This window comes from Panthera leo, chromosome B1, assembly GCF_018350215.1.
Source record: "Panthera leo isolate Ple1 chromosome B1, P.leo_Ple1_pat1.1, whole genome shotgun sequence".
Lineage (NCBI taxonomy): Eukaryota > Metazoa > Chordata > Mammalia > Carnivora > Felidae > Panthera > Panthera leo.
In genome coordinates this window covers 98,848,555-98,864,842 of record NC_056682.1, presented here as the reverse complement: position 1 = coordinate 98,864,842, position 16,288 = coordinate 98,848,555, and the positions used below count along the sequence as shown (strand labels likewise).

The 16,288-nt window shown below is 31.6% G+C and overlaps 1 protein-coding gene across 1 annotated transcript in view; it reads left to right on the top strand.

The window, feature by feature from the left end:
• Window positions 1-16,288, top strand: part of FAT4 (FAT atypical cadherin 4) — a 179,767-nt gene that overhangs the window by 146,088 nt on the left and 17,391 nt on the right. The window contains exons 10-11 of the mRNA XM_042935547.1: window positions 8,372-8,476; window positions 12,397-12,704. Coding sequence (XP_042791481.1) covers window positions 8,372-8,476; window positions 12,397-12,704 — 413 coding nt within the window. The remainder of the gene's footprint in view (window positions 1-8,371; window positions 8,477-12,396; window positions 12,705-16,288) is intronic.

Sequence of the window (16,288 nt, the reverse complement as noted above, 5' to 3'; positions counted from 1 at the left end):
TCTACTGGATCCTCACAAAAAGCATATGAGATAGTGTATTGGAATGAGATTGGTCAAGAACTGAAATTACTTCCAGACTTCTAGGTAGGAAGGTACTTAGTACTTGGAAATGGCTTACAATATCGTTAAACTGCCTAAGAATGAAGGTCAGGAAAATTCACCACTAACTTCAGCAATAAGAACGTTGCAGGTACTGCAGGAAACCACAACTGATCATCGTGTCTACCTGCAGTCTGCAGAGAGTCCCAAAACATCCCCTGCTTTGCTTTCACTCTTCAGATATCATTCAACTCACCCCCTGGCAGAATCTAAACCTGAGCCCTGCTGGACAGGAGTCTAGAAAAGAGAGTTTTGTGACTCCCAGGCCCTGTACTTCAGAAGGATAGGAATGATGCTGAGTGTCAAGAGATAATATCTGGCATAGAAAGATTATTACTTCTATTTTATGTTGTAGAAAACTTAGCCTACACTCAGGTGACTCTAGAGCCAAAGCTTCCAAAGATTAGATCATAACCTCTGTCTGTAAGGAAAGTTATTTGAAGTTACAAAAATAGTTTGCAATTACTATGTAATTTTACATACTGTCCTTCTTCGTAGCTCATTTTAGTCTTCATTTGCATACTTGGAGATAATCCAACTGATCAAGAATGATGTAAAAAAACAAAGTCGAATGATTAATATGGATCTTTTATTTTTTGAATTCATGTAATTCATTGTTTTAAATTCTACATGCACAGTCCATCCAGTAAAACTAGCAGATCATTCAAGTCTGATAGTTTTAGTTTTGTTTTGTTTTATAGGAAACATAGTCACAAATTGTTATTCCATACACTAAATGAAGAATGTATTGTTCAAATGTCTGTATCTGTTTAATTCTTTGTAAAGGTAATGCCTGAAAGATCATTTTCAGTTATTCCTTCCAGGTAGTCTTTACCAGCTAACCTGACTTAAGGAAGATGGAGTAAATGCATCAAAACATCTTAAAGAGCTAGTCAGCCATAAGACAAGATTGATACTTAAGCATATGTGTACCTCATAGAATGAATTTTTAAAAATATTTATTGCAGTCAGCTTTAGTTTTGTTAATATTAATTAAGTACTAATGCTTTAGTAAAGCTTTCTTCAAAGCCTGTGTACATTCAATATCAGATCATGAGAACTATTTCCAATCACCCATATTTTTTACTCTGTTTACTGTTTTTGTAATTTAATCTGTATTTCTTTAATGGTTTTAACTTTTTTTAATATTTATTTATTTTTGAGAGAGAGACAGAGTGTGAGCAGGGGAGGAGCAGAGAGATAGGGAGACACAAAATCTGAAGCAGGCTCCAGGCCCCCAGCTGTCTGCACAGAGCCTGACGTGGGGCTTGAACTCGCGAACGGTGAGATCATGACCTGAGCCAAAGTAGGATGCTTAACCAACTGAGCCACCCAGGCACCCCCCCCCTTTAACGGTTTTTAAAGTCTGTGGCATTACAAATTGAAACTGTGAGATTTTCTTAAACTTTATGTTTAAAATAATCCTCAGATATTTCCCCATCTCTCTCTCTCTCTCTCTCTCTCTCTCACACACACACACACATACACACACAACCACTGCATATTTCATATGAAGTTAGAAACTGTGCTGAAGATTGAAAGAGTGAGTGGCTTATGCACTGACACAAACCAAGAGACTTTATCCTAAGAATCCTACAGGGGGTGATTAAGTGTTAGCTGAACAAGGATTTTGTGTGAACGTCCTCTAGAGGTATAAGTATAAAAATGAAAATTATGGAACAAACACAATAAAAAGATATGAAGGGATATAGTGATTACCACATTGCCACCAGTATAGTACTGATATATATGTATATACCATATATATATTTTAAATTTTAATTTCCAGTTGGTTATCATAGCATCACATAATACATACGAAATAAGGATTTTTTTAAATGAATGAGTGATTTAGAGGGAATGAATTTGTTTGTATAACTTGTCTTTCTGATCTTTTTTTCCTAATTACTAGAAAAATGACCAAAAGGAAATTGAAAAAAAAATAGTGAGACTTCACATTCAGTAACAATCACTTCATGTTTCATTATTAAAAAACTGTTCTGTAATTTAATTTTTATAGCACTAAGTGGAACTTTGATTCACTATAATACAGGTTATTCGAAAGAATGAATCAATTTAGTATAGTATAGGACATGTGAAAAATTAATTTCTAGATTTTCGCAAGGTTTAACAATACCAGAAATTACATCATTGTTGATATATACCTCAGTAAATCAAAAGAGAATATCTTTCATATATTCATACCTCAGAAGTTCATAACATGCCTCAGTTCCTCCTCCAGAGGAAATTAACAACTACAAATCCAGTATTTCTTTTCCTATACAAAAGAAAATTGCTCACATTTAATAGAAGACTGATTAGAAAGCACAATTAGAGTCAGTAACCACTTATCATTTGTCTTCCTGCTCTAGGCTTCCATTGTTTGTAGCACAATGTTGCATTAAGTCATTCACATAGGAATGGATGGTGTTATAAAATGCAGCAGGTAGATGGAGCTTATTCCCAAATCTGGGTGTCTTAACAGAATTAGTTCATAGCCCCTTTAACCTTTCCCATCCACTTTCACACATCTGGATGCATTTTAGGTGTGGTATTTGGAGTCGTGCCAGGGTGTATTACCATATGGAGAAGTTTTCCTATGCTCTCAAGTAAGTCCTGATATTTCAGAGGATGAGATATGTCCATTCATCACTTTTATGACATTTGACAGTATAAATAGGAATTTTTTTCCAGACATATATAAAGTTATAAACAGGTTGTGCATAGTAATTTTACTGAAAAACTTGGCAAACATTTGCTTTCATGAAGATGGGAGTTGTAACTGAGTCATTCTTTCAAAATCACAACAGTAATACATGGATGTTGTCAATGATCATGTGACAAGAAAACCATAGAACATAAACAAAATGTAGCCAATAGATAGGAAATGAAAATTTCTGGGAGATATGGAAGAGTGGCTCATTTCTTGTTTTGATTACTTTACTTTAAAATATGATTTGCAACTTACAAAAGCATTAATAAGAGGTTTCCAGAAGCTTAAATGCTTCTTATTTCTGCAGAAAACAAACATGTATTTGTAAACTTGTCATGGATATTATGAATGTGATTACACATCATCATCTGTAGCCTCATTGAAATTGTATTTGCACATGTTTTAAAATACAAAAATAAAATATTTTCCCCTTTGCCTTTCTTTCTAGCAGCTCTTAAACATGATATTTTTACTTTCTTTTGATGTAATAAAACAAAATACTATTTGATTAGGATATTTAAATGAGCTATCTTCATAGTTTTTTTCACAATAATGGGAAACATTTAATAGTGTGAATAAAAGCTACTTTCTGCAAAAATAGTAAAAAAGCTTATAAGCATAAATATTCAGAATAAATAACATATATCATAGAATTAGATTTATTTATTTTTTTAATTTTTAATTTACTTTATTTATTTTTTAAATTTACATCTAAATTAGTTAGCATATAGTGCAACAATGATTTCAGGAGTAGATTCCTTAGTGCCCCTTACCCATTTAGCCCATTCCCCCTCCCACATCCCCTCCAGCAACCCTCAGTTTGTTCTCCATATTTATGAGTCTCTTCTGTTTTGTCCCCCTCCCTGTTTTCATATTATTTTTGTTTCCCTTCCCTTATGTTCATCTGTTTTGTCTCTTAAATATCAGTGTTTTTGTTTTGTCTCTTCATATCAGTGAAGTCATATGACTTTTGTCTTTCTCTGACTGACTAATTTCACTTAGCATAATACCCTCCAGTTCCATCCACGTAGTTGCAAATGGCAAGCTTTCATTCTTTTTGATTGCCGAGTAATGCTCCATTGTATATATATACCACCTCTTCTTCATCCATTCATCCATTGATGGACATTTGGGCTCTTTCTATACTTTGGCTATTGTTGATAGTGCTGTTATAAACACAGGGGTGCATGTGTCCCTTTGAAACAGCACCCCTGTATCCCTTGGATAAATGCCTAGTAGTGCAATTGCTGGGTCGTAGGGTAGTTCTATTTTTAGTTTTTTGACGAACCTCCATACTGTTTTCCAGAGTGGCTGCACCAGCTTGCATTCCTGTAGAATTATATTTATTAATAGTATAATCAATTTAGATATAAAATGGACTTTAATAGTTTCACATAGTCTCCTTTCTACCTATGTACAAATACAAGAGGTGCAAAAATAATATTCGTTGTGATATAATATATTACGTACAGTCTAAGATATTAAAGTGAAGCCTACATGGACTGTCAGATATCAGAAATCATATTCTCATAGCTGGACAAATTAGCAGATGAGAATAAGTGTTCCACTCCACATAATCAACACTGAAATGTTCCATTGGAATGAATGAAACTTGAATACGCGTCCTTGTTGAAAAGACCATAGGTGATCACAGAACGGTCAGTTTATGAATTCATCATAACTTCTGCTCCAAACGTGAAGATACATGCTAAATCTATTTTGTAAGTTTAAACTATAATCTTGGAAAGTCTGTAGATACACTGGCCTCCAATTATGCATTATCTTCAGCATTCCTATTCTCCAGGTGCTAAGAGCTTATACTTCTTGAAGCATACATCCTTCTATCTATGATAAATAATTTATATCAGCACAATTAATCGATGGATGTCAAAGGACTTAGACCAGTTTAAGCTTGTAAACAACTGCTGTCACAACTAACATATCTTAATAGAACAAGGCCTTTTGAGTTCCAGATCCTTGAGTTTGAGATCCTTTTCTTTGTGCAAGCCCTATCAGTATACTTCAAAGCCTCAAGGCTATGGCAAATATTGTTAATAGACTTGCAGCTTTAATTAAGTTAATGACCCAAGATTTAGCTTTATATGGATTCTCCAACACATCAGATTATTTTCTATGTTAGAGTAATTCAAACTGCTGCGTTCTCTAATAAACATTATGCCATTAACACGAGTATTTAAGTAGATAGATGTTTGCAGAACTTGCTGCTGACTTCTAACTGGATAATAGAGCATGAACTTTCCAAACCTAAGAAATTTGCAACTGAAGGCTTTCTTTTGATTCTACGTAAAATTATGACATCTTTCCTTCATTACACAAGTCTTTTTAATAATAATTTAAATTTCAACATTGAGTTTTTTAAATTATGTCTTTGAATCTAGTATGGTAACTTCTTTGAAATTCACTAATTATTAAAAAAACCTCATTAAATGGAGTACTCAAACTAAATTTTTGAATGGTAAATAATTTACATACTGTAATACCAACATTTAAGACTATTTTTCTCAAACTCAACAATAAATCCATTTATTTAACCCCTACCAAAGTCACTTTTCACATTTTTAAAAATATTTATCTACTAGGGAAAAGTAAGAAAATAAAGCTCTGGTTTCAATTAAAACGTAAAATGAAAGACTGAATTTTTCTCTTACAACTGTCTATTTAAATTGTTGTATATTCAAAGAATCAGATTCCATTGAGAATTTATTTTAACTTTTAAAAGAAATTCATTCTCAAACTAATATTTTCTTAGTTTGTAGTTTCTTCTGCAATTTCCATAGTTGCTATATGTTTTAATACATGAGTAAGTCTACCTAATTTGGGTTTTTTTTTTCCATTCTTAATTTTGGACTGAAATAGCCTATAGTGTCTATTTAAATTAAATTCAGATGTCTATATTAAATTCTAATTTTGTGAGAGGTAAATAAGATAGCTAATTTATATAAATTACAAAAAAAAAAAAAAAACACCTAATTTTCTTTTGTTGTTGTTGTTTACACCACAAGTTTAAAAGGTAGTCATTCCCAACAGGATTCTAAAGAGGTTGTATTTGAGATTTATAGTATCAATGACTTGGGCTTTTATACACAGATATTTTTCTTGGAGGAAATTTAAGTCCAAATATGTGAGTATTGTTCATGCCCATGCTCCCTAAATTGGTTACTCTTTGCTCCCCGTTTCCAGTCATCAAAAAGTAAAGCTGTAATTTTGGAACCCACTAACTTGTTTTCACAATATAAGTGTTCTACTGACTGCATTTGTCCAGTATGTTAATCTATGTACACATGACCCTTAAACAATACACTTTTGAACTGTGCAGGGTCCATGTATATGTATATATTTACATATATATATATATATATATATGTATATATATATTTTGATAAATATAGTACAGTATTATAAACGTATTTTCTCCTTCCTTTTCATTTTCTTAATAACATTTTATTTTCTCAAGGTTACTTTACTATAAAAATACAGTATATTAATACATATATAAAACGTGTTAATTGACTATGTTATTGGCAAAGCTTCTGATCGACAGCAGGCTGTTAGTAATTAACTCTTGGGGGAGTCAAAAGTTATATGTGGATTTTCAACTGAGGGGGGTTGGCTTCCTTAAAAACCCTGTATTGTTCAAGAACAACTGTACTCAATACATGCTACTTTTAACATAATTCTAAAAGAAATTTTCAAAAGAAAAAAAAAAGAAAATGAAACCTTATTTAGTCCCATAGCACATGTGAAAATTATGTATGTTCTTATAGTGGAGAAAAATACAAGTAGTGGATATGACATTCCTGATAGCAAATAAATAATTAAAAGTACAGCCCATAGGCCTTATTTATTGGGCAATACTAATATTTTATTAAAGAAAAAAATTCACTTCTCTAGAATGATCTGTCAGAAATCCAATTGGAAAACGCCACAGGAAAGAGTTCTATGACATAGCATCTCTCTTATGATATTGTACAGGCTTATAATAAAGTTCTTCTGCCTGTTTCTCAAATGTAACTAATTGTTATAATGCTTAAAACCCAATTTCTGTGCCTCTAGATTGGTAACTTGTTTATTTTCATTATTTCCCTTTAGAATGGAAAGGTATTCTAAAATTGTTATTGTTTTACCTTTTAAGGAGGTTCCCAATTTCATTTATAAAGAAAAAATGTTGTTTATGACCCTATGATGTAGAGAAACATGTTTAGTTAGCAATGTCATGCATTCTGACTCATGCTTATAATTTTAACTGGAACAATTGTGGCTACATAATCAAGCCACAAAAACAGAACTAAATTAAACAAAATTTTGACTATGTTTTAAGCATAGTAATCATGATAAAATGGATTATCTATGCTCATAGAAACATTTCTAGTTCTTATACTAAGAAGTAGAAAATAACTTTCTGGAAAAAAACTCTATTTAATTAAGTAACTAAACCCTCATATCAATAAGTGGAAATTAACAAAGAACTCTATACCATCTTATTGTTTCTGGGAATTGGAAAACTAGAAGCTATTCTAACAAATAAGTCATTACAGTATTTTAAGATTATAGAAAAGTGACATTGGAACAACCAAAAACAGATAGGACTGACCATAAACTCTAAATTTGGCCTACCAAGTGGCTAAGTATTCACCCACAGCTTTGCAAAACCTAGATATGGGAGCAGACCTACATTGGTCTTGTGCCATAGTTTTGCAATTTCTTAGGCAAAATATTAGACTTCAAGAGCCTCTTCTTTTTCATCTGTGAAATGTAAAAGTTTCCTATTGTTTGGATTAATCTCCCCCATTAAAATGGAAATGCCATGTTCTGACACTTATCTGCTTTTTTTTTTTTTTTGACTGCCATATCCCCATCTTAGAAGATGGCCAGTAATAGTTAATATTAATGGATTTAAGATCTATGAGGAGTTCTTGGATACTGAATGATGTGCTGGTTGTGTGTGAATGTTTTAGAAAAAAGACAAGGTATCCATAACTTGTAGTCAAGAGTAAATCTTAAGTATTTGAAATATATGAGTGTTTCTGGATTTCTTATTCTTTTTTACAACAGAAATTTTTAAGTGAAGGGATATTTCGGAGAGGGGAAATATTTTAGTTTGACAAATAAGCTAAACAAAATTGATTCTTACCTTTACAAAAATCTGAGTCAAGGAAATCTCTACAGTGAGAATTATACTATAGAACTTTCAAATCTCATTATAAAATTGAAAAAAGAAGCAACACTGACAAGAGAAAATAAGTTCAGTGAAAACATTTAAATATGTTCACATTTGTGATTTTCCTGAAAACAGTAGTTCCTTCCAAGATGATTATATAAATTATTTCCCAACTATTTTAATGCACATCTTTACACTGAGACAAGTAAATAGGATTTTGAACTCTGAGGTATTCCAATTTTCTCATGGCAAGTAAAATGTTCTTATATTTCTTTTCTCCAAGATATGATCTCTCAGAACAGAGTTTTACATATGGTGATGCAGTAATGGTATCAATATGTTTGGATAAGATTTTTAAAAATGAATTTGATACTTTTCAGGGAAACTGTGTGAATCTTCAGTCAATTACTGTGAATGTAACCCCTGTTTTAATGGAGGTTCCTGCCAAAGTGGTGTGGAGTCATACTATTGCCATTGTCCATTTGGTGAGTTCAGCTTACTTATTGATATAAAATATCAATCTATTTTGGCATACAGTTTAGCAATTTTATTTTATTGTGGCCATGAGTGATTAAGAAAATATTAGTTGCTTTACACAGGAGGTTTTAGCAAAATGAAGGTACAAAGGCTTAATACATTTTTAAAAAGTTAATTATGGAATGCCCTTGAATATATTGCTTTGATTATTACTAGAAAAGTAATTGATGCAAGATAATTGAATTTGATGTTGTCTCCTCAGGACATTTCCCTTCAATATTTATGGATGACTTCTTTTTAGCCTGGAACATATCAAAGAAAAAATCTTTTAAAGCACTCTATGACGTCACTCCCTACTTAAAATCTTTAAGGATAATTAATCGAATTGGTTTTTGTTTGTTTTGCTTTTTTTTACATTAATTCATTCACTTCTAATAGAAGGATTTAATAACTAGACATGCAATTTTCATGACAGGCTTTTTGTAGATACTACCAAATAACTAATCAAAATTCAGACTAATAATGTCTTTTTTGAAAAAGAAAGTTGTTACAATTTTTTTTTAACACATTAGTATCTATTGACATACTGGAATGAACTAAAAGATTTCTTTCAGATCTCACTCAAAGGTTATCCAGCACTGAGACCACCAAGGACTATGAAAACAGCTTTGGAGCAAGCTTTTATTTTAACCTGGGTTGTTTCAGCGCTTTGTGATTATTCCATTAATTTAAGGGATACCTTACCCCACAATATAGTATTCATCCCCAGATGTCCTACAGTAATTAAAGACCCTAATCTCTCTCCATAAACAAGAGAAGAGAAAGATATTTTGTAGTCTTTTGAGCATATCATTGTGCTGTATGGACTCTGAAAAGTGAATCTCAACATATATTGGAGAATAGAATTTAAAACAGAATCTGAGATTTCTAGTAAAAGTAAAATGTAGTGTTAATTCATTTTCAAATGACTCCATGACTCTATCTAGTTTTATCTTCGCAAAGCACAACATCAGTAGAATGATAAAGGAAAACAGAATATAAGTATCTAATTGTGAGCCATGCATTTAGCAGTGGTTCTGAGGTCCAGAAATTGAGGACTTTCTCTAAAGTCAAAAAAATAAAAATGAAACAAAACTACCCCAAGATGATATAGTAACTAGAACACAATATTATTTTCAGTTCAGTGACACTTACAGGATCCCTGCTTTTTAAAAATTTTTTTTGAGATTCTCACCAACAATGCTTCTGAAGCAGTGAAAAGTAGATTAAGGTCAAAATAACCACAACTTTAGATCTTCTAAAAACTTCTTTCAGTAATCTCTTATAATCCTAAAGGGTGCTGCTTTCTATAGATAACCACAAGCAGGTTTCATGGTTTAACTTGTATTTGGAATGAAAGATAAGGGGATTGGAATGCAAAGTGGAAAAAATGAATTTTCAAGTGACTGAAGAAAGGTTTTTACATTTTTAGAGATTGCATTGCATTTCAGTTGCAAATATGAAGACTTAAGATAATTGATACCAAATAGAAACAAGTCGTTGCTGCAGGGTAGCTGATACAACAATCATTGCCTATTGGGCAAAAGTGTTTGGGGTCCAAATGGACCTTGCCTTCACCCTACCTGAGTTCCCCAGGGAAAGTGGACTAGCACAACAATGTAAATTAGAGGCAGATCACATACAGCTGGCAGCAGATTTCTCCCACTGTTTCTTCCAGTGGCAAACAAACAAACAAACAAACATTATGTAAACTTTGACATTGTCAGTTGGCAAAAGAAGATTTATAAAAGAAAAGAAAACAGAAAACCTTAAAACGAGAATACATGACTGGAGACCAGAGAGAATTAAAGGATAAAGTATTTTCCTTTTCAAATTGAATGTGGGTGAACCATACAAATACAAATGACAGATGGAATGCCTCAAACAAATAGCTGGAGGTAGTTACACATGCATCCTATAAAACAACATCCTAACTGTAATTTTGAAATTGGGAAAAAATTTTGCACTGTTTACTTTCTCATCAGTGAAAGATTTGTTGTTTGGATTTTTAAAATTTTTTCAGATTTTTATTTTTTTGGATTTTGTTTTAGAAAAGCATAAAGTGCTTACGATTTTATAAAGGAAGCCTGTATAACTATAACTTCCTATGTATGTATATATATGTATAACTATCCACACACAAAATATTCCTTATTAGAGTAATTTTAATAATTTCACCTGATCTTTATGTAGATTTATTTCACAGCATTTCATTTGGAGGGCTGTGTTAAAATCTTCATTAAATTTTATTTTATTTTAAAAACAAGAATGTACCTTTCTCTAAGAAAAATATTCCATAAACAAATATTTTCATGAATCAATTTGTATCTAGTGCCTATTTGAATAAAAATGTAGGACATCTGTCCAGTATGTATATTCATTTTGCATAAATCAATTTTTAAGCACGTGTTCATATTTTTAATTAGAAGGGGCCTAAGAGAACACACAGTACAATTTTTTACTCAATAGTCTATTTCATTTCTATGCTCCATCTTTGCTTGTTCTTTTAACTTTCATTACTCTTCCTGTATATATAAGCAAGATATATGTAATATAGTAAATGAACATTTAATATAAATAAAATTTAAAAATTTGTGTATATATGTTATATATATATACACATTATTAATTATATAATAATATATGATATATATCATATATTTATGATATATAAATAAATGTATGAAATATTGACAATAGATATAACTTCTATTATATGTTTGCTTTTTCCTTACTGCAGCTAATGTTTAGAAATAACTCATATGCATATTTCCTACATATTTATGATTATTATCTCAGCCTTGACAGAGAAGGAAAAGATAAACAACACAAGCTTTTACAGCAACTTCTAGGCCATTTTAATTTAAAGAACATTTGGATATAAAATGTGATGTAGTCAAAACAACTAGACAATCAGTAGATCTGGCCTCAAATTCTGGCTCTGTCTCCCATGGTTTTGTGACCTCAGGCAAGTTTTAAATATTCTGTAAAATGATGGCATTAGTTTCTTCTAGCTTAACAATTCCCTGACTAAATTTAACGCATTTACAAGAGATATACAGCCAAAATTAAGGAATGGAACCTTTGCCAGTTAATAAGAATCATGATGTATTGGCATGGGTTAATTTTCCAATCATTTGCTACAGTCTACTAATATTTGTGGGAAAAGAATTTTGGCGTAGCACTGTAACATCAATAAAACTCATTTTTCAAGTTTGAAAAAGAACCAGCACAAACAAGTGGGGATACTGGATTTCAAAAAAAAAAAAAAAAAAAAGCAGAAAGCTATTTTAAAGTAGTCTGTTGTAAATCATACCCAAAGAAGGTATAAAGCAAGACAGAGATAAAAAACTTAAGACAGTTATTTCCTTTCCTAAAAGCAGTGGTTCCCTAATCTAGTGGCTCTCGAAAATATCATGAGTGTAGTGATGAATTCTTTTTGAAGGTCAAAACAAAATTTACCATCAATTGAATTAAAATTGTTTTTAAGAATTAAGTATTGTAAGGGAAGTATCTCAGTTGAAAATTACAGCATATTAGAACTTTTAAAATGGTGACAAACTAATTTTGAAAGTTTTCCAGGGAAGAAATAACGTCAGACATACTCCATTCCACTAATTCTAATTTTTAGAAATGGGACCTACTTAGGTATGGTTTTTAGTTGGCCAAAGAGAAGCAAGTACAGTAGTTCATCATCTCTCATATGCCTTAAAGATCATTGATTTGTTCTATTTCAATTTAATTTAGACAATATTCTTTGGAGAATAATACAAAATAAGGCTGGTAAAACCTGAATAATTATTGCAACATAAAAATATTTTAACCAAAATCATTTACTAAAACTTCACTGGAATTTGATGTGTCAATTTGTCAATTTTTTCATCTCCAGGTGTCTTTGGAAAGCACTGTGAGTTGAACAGTTATGGATTTGAGGAGCTGTCATACATGGAATTTCCCAGCTTGGACCCCAATAACAACTATATTTATGTCAAATTTGCAACTATTAAAAGTCATGCTTTACTGCTTTACAACTATGACAACCAGACAGGGGACCGGGCTGAGTTTTTGGCCCTTGAAATTGCTGAAGAAAGATTAAGATTCTCTTATAATTTAGGCAGTGGTACATATAAACTCACCACTATGAAGAAAGTGTCAGATGGACATTTTCACACTGTGATTGCCCGGAGAGCAGGAATGGTAAGACATTTCATTTTACGTTAAAACTTGTTTTATTGTTGTACATCCAGTCAATCAGGCCTTCAAGTTAAAGCATGAATTAAGGTTCAAATTTAACCAGTTTTGGTATGAACTATAGCCACAAGTAGGTAATAATCTTTCTTTTGCTCATGACAGCTATGCCTGTCACAAAAAACAACTTGTCTCAAAAATAATGAAAGGAAGCAAAGTAAATAAAACATCCTAGTGCATAAATATTCCATTTTATACATTTCCTATATATGTTTAAGGCCATGTCAGAACTGTACTTAAAATGGCCACTTTTGTAAGTATCCTTGTCCTAACTGAAGAAACAATTTAAAAACAAATGAAAAAAACTTTTCTGTAAATAAATTACTGATAAAAGATGATGCTAACACATATTCCAAAACAGTCGTGAGTAGTCCTTACTGCACTTAGCTCCTCAATACGCTGTCATCTGGGAGGTCTATCACATGAGACTGCAATAAAATGAAGTTCTGTTTGCTGACTAGCTAAAGTATTTTTAGAATTTTAAACTCAGTAATATTCAAGATTTCCATATTATATTCCACTTAATTATATGGGTCTCATGTTACAGTAAGACGGTATGTATTTATTTAGTACTTGTGTTCATTAAACAAGTATTTTTTTCTTTAAAAAGGAAAATGCATGATGTATTTTACCTGTAAGTGTTTGAAACCATTTGATACAGAGCAATACATCTAGAATGGAAAGACACACACACACACACACACACACATATTTACTTACTTACCAACTATCTCTTCATGGTTCCCCCACCCCCATTTTCAACAACTATCAAGGGTTTTTGAAAAAGTAAATGCTAACAAAAACTATTTTAAAATATTTTTGGATTTTATCATCAAACTTCTAAAATGATAACTACTCTTTAAAATTTACATTCTACCCTACATAGAAATAGAGTTAAAGGTTGAAGTCATGTATTAAAATAAACATTTGGGGCACCTGGGTGACTCAGTAGATTAAGCATCCAACTTCATCTCAGGTCATGATCTCGTAGTTCATAAGTTGGAGCCCCTCTGCTGTCAGTGGGGAGCCCACTTTGGATCCTGTATTCCCTCTCTCTCTCTGCCCCTTCCCTGCTTAGGCACTCTCTCTCAAAAATAAATAAATATTTGAAATAAAAATTAGCCAGAAGAACAAAATAAATGCTCTGAAATCATTTTTTAAATGAAGAAATGTGATCTAAATGATTATAGTTTTATGTCTCAGCTCTGTGACAATCCAGAAAAATATAAAAAATACAGTGAGTTATATAGTTTTGAAACTGATCAAATGAATCATATATTTGTCTGACAATAGAAATTTTTGGGCACTAAATTTTGGGACCACTTTATATTGTTGGACTACATATAAGCAATTTATAGAAAGAACATAGAAACTATTTCTGCTATTTTTTCTGTGATCCACAGTTTTAAAGGAAAAACTTTTGTGCCCTTCCTAATTACAAATTTCATAAAGGCATAAGACAGGAGGAATCTTATTATATTGATTTTTTTTCTGACAAACATAAATAACAAACAATTTTATCAAAGTATCAAATTCCCCATTTGTTTTTAGCAGTACTTTAAATCCATGTGGGATTTTTGAGGGTTTTGTTTTGTTTGTTTTGTGTGTGTGTGTGTGTGTGTGTGTGTGTGTTTAATGGCATCAGATACAATGGCTTTTCTCTCCTCCACTCTAATATAACTTAGAAAAGAAGATTTTAAACAATTTTTTAAATACAGAAACACAAAGGACAAAAAAAAAAAAAAGGAATGATGATGGATATAAAGATGACCAGATGATTTTATCAACATCATCAAGGTTAGATGTTCAGATACTCATCCACTGATATCTCCATATCCATTGTGTTACATTCAGGGTCTTACAAGGCTAGTAGTTGTAATTTATTAAAATATAAGTGAGGAAACAACAAAAGTATTAGTGAAAATTTATGAATCATTTAAATTATATATTATATTACTTTATATATTGTCTTCCATTTTCTTATGAACTTTGTATTAGCATTCTGTAACTATAACTTTATTCTAACATATATTAATTTATAAAATGTTTACTTAAAAAATTATCCCCGATATTCCGAAAATGAGACCAAAACGAGAATAAAATTTAGTAACAGTAACTTATTTTTTTTAATGTTTATTTATTTATTTTTGAGAGAGAGCATAAGGGGGGAGGGGCAGAGAGAGAGGGAGACACAGAATCTGAAGCAGAGAATCTGAAGCAGGCTCCAGGCTCTGAGTTGTCAGTGAGGAGTCCAGCCTGGGCCTTGAACCCACAAACCACCAGATCATGTCCTGAGCCGAAGTCCGAAGCTTAACCGACTGAGCCACCCAGGTGCCCCTAGTAACAGTAATTTAAAACATTGATATTCTAAAAATAATTTAAAAAAAATCTACTTGAAAAATACTCATTTGGAGACTGTATTTGATAATAATTCAAGATGGGTTGTGTTTTGAAAAGGGGTTGGGCAGAAAATCAAAGTGGTCTATAAATGGTAATAATATCTCCACATTTTGGTATTATTGCAAGGATTAATATAAATTATATCTAAAATTTTATATATTGTTGTATATTTTACATATAGTTTTCTTTATAAAAATTTATATATTTTATATATTTTTAAATATTTGATATTAAATAGGTGCTTGTTGAATGTTAGTCATCCTGAGTTTTCAAAAACATGGCTCCATACATCCTTTTGAGGTTAGAAAAAATGTTTTAATCTCAATAAATTTTAATTATGAGTAGTGCCTAAAAAATCATACTGACTTCAGTGAATTCTAATAGGGGTATAACAAGCAAATCTTGGCAATAATAATTTTTTAGGTTAGTAATAAGTTAGTATGCACCTTCCTGCCTGAGCTTTTTTAAACCAGCCTAATACCAAACTAGTATTCTCAGAGGAAGACCTTTAGGAGAATACAAATTTAGAAAAGTCCAATATTCCTGATTATCCATTTACTCTGGCATTATTGAAACAGACAGAATTAGAACAAGCATATGGAGTCTGGTATCGATATTGTATATTGGGGCTTACATTAGCCACAATGATTTCCTAATAATGACAGCATCCTAATGGGGCATAGCAGGTGGGAGATAACTATATTGCTAAGATATTGTCAACAGCCATTTATGTAGAATAGGTGATTTTATCTGATGACTTCCAAGGCCCCTTTAAATTTTATGACCATTTAATTCTATCTAAATTTAGGACTTGGGAGCAAGAGGGAAAGCAAAAAAAAAAAAAAAAAAAAAAAAAAAAAAAGAGGTACTATGTGTATGCCAAAAGTGATAGAAAAAAAATTCTTTCACTTCATTTGTAGTATGTGGCTATCAAGTTTTAAATAATACCAAATGTGGAAAAAAATACCTTTGTCATTAGTACTTCAGTCAGAGGAAAAAAGTATCTTCCTATTTTAGAAAAGACCCAAAAGAAGGCCCCAAAAGAAGAATCCCTACTGGATTTTGAATCTGTCATTTTCTACAGTTCAAAGGGATTTTGTTAGAAACTGGCAAAATCATTAACTTCTCAGCTT